Source organism: Capra hircus, chromosome 14 (genome assembly GCF_001704415.2).
Source record: "Capra hircus breed San Clemente chromosome 14, ASM170441v1, whole genome shotgun sequence".
Taxonomy (NCBI): domain Eukaryota; kingdom Metazoa; phylum Chordata; class Mammalia; order Artiodactyla; family Bovidae; genus Capra; species Capra hircus.
Genome location: NC_030821.1, coordinates 62,098,857 through 62,103,577, shown reverse-complemented (window position 1 = coordinate 62,103,577; position 4,721 = coordinate 62,098,857). Strand labels below are relative to the sequence as shown.

The 4,721-nt window shown below is 47.2% G+C and overlaps 1 protein-coding gene across 1 annotated transcript; it reads right to left on the bottom strand.

Moving 5' to 3' along the window:
* SNAI2 (snail family transcriptional repressor 2) lies at positions 825–4,458 on the bottom strand. Its single transcript, XM_005688961.3, has 3 exons — positions 4,266–4,458; positions 3,024–3,569; positions 825–2,089 (listed from the first exon to the last, which is right to left on the bottom strand). The coding sequence occupies exons 1-3, from the start codon at positions 4,342–4,344 to the stop codon at positions 1,908–1,910; spliced, it is 807 nt and encodes a 268-aa protein (XP_005689018.1). The 5' UTR covers positions 4,345–4,458; the 3' UTR covers positions 825–1,907.

Sequence of the window (4,721 nt, the reverse complement as noted above, 5' to 3'; positions counted from 1 at the left end):
AATGGTGGCAGGAACTCTGCTCAACATGGGTTTGAGTCTGGATTTAAATACGTAGTGAGGCGACTGTCACTGTGCCTGTGATGGTGGTTCAGCATCCTGATGTGTGAGTTACTCCACTGTGTTTGGTGAGCATGTGCTTGCAGGTGGGCTGGCCAGTCTTGCCCTGTTGGAATAGGTCACAGCGGGTTTGAGTGGGGGCCTCTTCAAAATACCATAAAAAGAAACCCCAACCTTCTCTTTCTTAGCCATGCACCTGTCAGACTGCTGATTATCTTAACCCACTAGATGTGGGGCTTTCTTTGAATGACTTAATTTTCCAACCTGTGTAATTAATAATAAGTCTACTACTATAAATAAATCTTTTTCCTGATCTTTTCATGCAGATGCTCTATTTTTCTTCTTATATATCATTAATGACATTTCTTTTAAAGTCCTTAAACTGTTCTGGTGGCAGACACTAATTAACCAGTGACCGTAATTTGATTTCATAAAGCCAACACAATCAAGTCATCAAACAGAAAAAGTTTTGAAAGATATTCTTGACTATCAGTAAGGTGAATATTCTTAGCACTCAGAAAGTGTGATTTTTGTTAAAGAGGCATGCTAACACACTCCCAGTAAGATGTTGTCTTTCTGAATGTAACAGTATTATCTTAAGAGTAAAAAAAGTTACTGGCTTTACTATAATCGAACACATAAACTAACAGTTGATATTCATAATGAACACCATTCACTTTATCTCTTATTAACAGAAGAAGCAGCTCTTTCTATAGTTGTTTGAACTAATCGTGAAGTAAGTAAAGTTTCTGAGAGCATACAAACAATAGATTTTACATCAAAAATGTTTATTGTAAAAAAGAACCTTGAAAACTTTTTTTAAAAAAAAAAAGAAATGTAAATTTCACAAGTCTTCAGGTTGTTTATAGGCATTGGCTATAGACAACTTTTCACTTTCATACAAAACTCATTCAACCATATAAAAATAAACACAAATTTACATGGACTCATCAACTATACAGGTAACTAAAAAGACAGCTAGAAGGGGTGCAGTTGTGGATTGCATTTGTTGTACGCATTTAAAGTTGTTTAAGTACATCACAGAGTTTCTAAAAATCCTTTGTTGCACTTATTCCCATCTTTAGTTGATTTTAGAAAATCATTAAAAATCTTTTAAAACATAAGACATGGAGCATGCACCAGGAATGTTCAAAATAGTCTTTCCCGACTCCTAAAGGCACATACTATTGATTGGCTAAAAAAGAAGAAAAAAACACTTTTAATACATTCTCTTGTGTTTTTCCTTCTTGTTCTTTCTCTCTTTCCTTCTCCCTCTCTCCCTCAAAAACAAAGTTTAAAGTACGACAGGTAACGAAGCAGGCTTCAGTTCAAGGATGGTGACCAGACATGACACATGTAACAAAGTGAACTTGGAATACTTTATAAGGCACCTGAGATAGTGTCTGGCAGATTCTTGTCCTATAGGAAAATCTATTACAAATCCCGTACAAGGCAACACTGTTCTTTTCAGTTGAAATGCTTTGGCAGCAAAGTAAATCTTTGCATTCTTTCTTAGCAAGGAAAGATGCAATGTGCTTTTTGCTTCATCTCAGAAGAGCAAGATTCTTGTCTTTTATCCTCTCCATCTAACGATCAGTAAATATATGGTCCTTTTAAACTTCACATGGAAAGGATTAATCTGATGCACATGAAATCCCCTGCCCTGGCAGCTGTGTGTGTGTGTGTGTGTGTGTGTGTGTGTGTGTGTGTCTATACATATTATTCGGGTTTGTCAGCACAAGACAAAATGCCTTAGGACTTTTACTTGTCACTCAGAGGCGGAGTGACAAGTAAAATGCGTGACAAGTGAACTAGAAAGGTGTCCGCCCGAGTAAACAGGGGCTGTGTCACTAGTGCGCCGCACAGCAGCCAGACTCCTCGTGCTTGTGCAGGAGGGACATCCGCGAGAAGGTTTTGGAGCAACTCTTGCACTGGTATTTCTTGACGTCCGAGTGCGTCTGCAGGTGAGCCCTCAGATTGGACCTGTCTGCGAAGGCCCTGCTGCAGTGAGAGCAGGAAAAAGGCTTCTCCCCTGGCGGGTGGGGCAGGGTGGGGAGAAAGAAAGATGGTCAGTGTTTTCAGAGGAAATGCAAATCCGGAAGAGCAATCTCCGGATTACAGCAATCTTCACACTTTGCCAAAAGCATGAGAAGGAGCAAAACTTGATTCAAATCCCCCTTAATCAATATTTGTTTCAATGTCTGGCCCTTTAAGACAAATGTGAAAGTTGCACTTGAAAAAAAAATCAAATTTAAAAAATTAAAAAAATATATAATTGCTGCTGTCAGTCCTAGAGAAATAATTCCTGTCGTCCTAGGACTTGGCTTGTTCAAGCTCTCTTCTTCGGCAGGTGCAGCTAACGGCCAGCTCCTCCCCAGGTTTCCCAACAGTTCCCCTTTTCCCTCCTTCTGTATTATGACTAAGCCTGGGTGAGTGCCCCCGCTCCTGGCAGGGTGATTTTGTGCTAGGAATAGAAAACTCAGCAGCAAAAACAAAACAAAAGCAAACAACGGAAAGCAAATTCAGCTCTCACTATCCAACTTGCTGTGGGTGAGAGACAGCACAGCAAGAATGTAACTAACAAAAACCCAAGAACCAAAAACTTCATCGGTCTGTCTGCCTAATCAATTGATTGGGAGAACAACATCTATATTTGCTAATCATTGGGAGACATTTCACAGAACACACCTCCAAGCACATCTCTCCTGATTTGCTAACTGATCTTTGAGACCAAACCTCCTGAATCTAACTTTCCAAAGTCTAAATGCTGTTTGCAGTCTCGGGAGCAGAGGCTGTGAGCAAGCAGTGGAGCCCTTTGTGCTTTGACGACTTTTTGAGTCGTCAGGAAGTAGCTAAAACCGAACATCCATCATCAGAAGTACTGTGTCACCACTTAAGGCAAATCGGACAGCCAGCCCAGAGCTTCCTTCTGCTGGACGGCGACACCCTGACTATGTTTCTCTTACCAGTGTGAGTTCTGATGTGTCCTTGCAGTAACCAGGGTCTGGAGAACGCCTTGCCGCAGATCTTGCAGACACAAGGTAAGGTGTGCGTCCGAATGTGCATCTTGAGGGCGCCCAGGCTCACGTATTCCTTGTCACAGTACTTACAGCTGAAGGATTTCCTGGACTGGGCGTCACAGTGCAGCTGCCTGTGTTTGCCCAGCCCTGAGAAGGTCGAATAGGTTTTATTGCATAAATTGCACTGAAACTTTTCAGCTTCGATGGCGTGGGGGTCTGAAAGCTTGGACTGTAGCCTTTCTTCTTCGTCGCTAATGGGGCTCTCGGAGCCGCTGTGGTCCTTGGATGAGGTGTCGGACGGAGGAGGGGGACTCACGCGCCCCAAGGATGCGGGGTATCCGGACAGAGGGGAGAGGCCGGCGGGCAGCGGGGCGTGGAAGGGAGAGGCGGTGGTCCACACGGCGATCGGGCTGTAGGCTCCCGACCTGAGGACCTCCGGCTGCGGGATGACAGGCACCGGGTAGCCCTCGTAGAGACACGGGGAGATAATCACTGCGAAGAAAGGAGAGGAGCGGGGCGTGAGACAGAGGGCACCGCGAAAGCGCAGTGACGAGCCAGGCTGCCTGCGCAGGGAACGAGGAGACAGACTCCCCAGGAGCGGGCAGGCGCTGGGAGGACATTAGTTTTCCGCCGCTGCTGCTCGGGGTCACTGCGCTTAAGGCTCATTTGTGCACCTCCCCCCACCCCCCACCCCCGGTCCCGCACAAGACCGAGTGTGGGGGGCTGCCCGACCAGCGAGCGCAGGGGGAAACCTACCCACTTTCTAAAGATACAGAAAAGTTCTCTTCCATCTTATGCGTGGGGTACTTGCTTGGCTCACGCCGGTAAGTACAAGGATTGGCGTAAATCAAGCCGCTTTCTGGAGGAAAGGAGCCTTATTACATGAAAAAGGCAATAATTCAACGTTCACGCACTGCCTCACCCAGCCTCCACGTCCTCATTATGCAAGTATGTACACGCTGCGGAACGTGACGTCGCAAGAGCCCAGGGAAGATCTCCTCGCCAGCTCAGAGTGTGGAAGTTTTGAATTAAACCCGAGCCCAAACGATCTGAGGAAGGACCGCTCTTTCGGGAGCAGATAGCCTGGGTGTCCAGCTCTTTCGTATCAAAGTCGAGCGACGGCACACCCCTGTCGTTACCTATTTACAGACTGAGATGCGGACATCTGACCCCCACCCCGCCCCTTACCTGTGTGTGTGTCCAGCTCGCTGTAGTTGGGCTTCTTGGAGGCGTTGAAATGCTTCTTGACCAGGAAGGAGCGCGGCATCCTGGCGGCGGCGCGGGGCGCGGGGCGCGCGGTCCTACAGCATCTCTGCCCCGCAGGTGCGCGCGCGGCGCCGCCAGGTCGCGGGCTCCTCGCGGACTGAGCCCGCGGTGGCGGCGGGGAGGCCTTTTTTTCCTCTCTTTTGCGAGAAGGGTCCAATCACAGCCGAGAGGTTCAGATTTCAGCTCCTCCCTCTGGGCCAGCTGTGAGCAGAGGAGGAATCTGTTGTCAGACTAAATTATTCTGGTTCAAAATGGGCTGTGCCCCGAGCTTTCAGTGGAGAGGAAAAAAGTGCTTCAGTCTTTTCGGGAGAGGTCGTTTTCCTTCCTGATCGCAGAGCCGGGCGTCCTTGCTCCGGGCGCGCTGGGTCCGCCGGCCGG

Excerpts from the sequence above, each read along its gene's own strand:
- SNAI2 (XM_005688961.3), bottom strand. The coding sequence starts at position 4,344 with ATGCCGCGCTCCTTCCTGGTCAAGAAGCATTTCAACGCCTCCAAGAAG. Across the intron at positions 3,570-4,265 it reads CGAGCTGGACACACACACAG|TGATTATCTCCCCGTGTCTC; the intron begins GTAAGGGGCGGG and ends CTTTCTTCGCAG. Across the intron at positions 2,090-3,023 it reads ACACATCAGAACTCACACTG|GGGAGAAGCCTTTTTCCTGC; the intron begins GTAAGAGAAACA and ends CCCACCCGCCAG.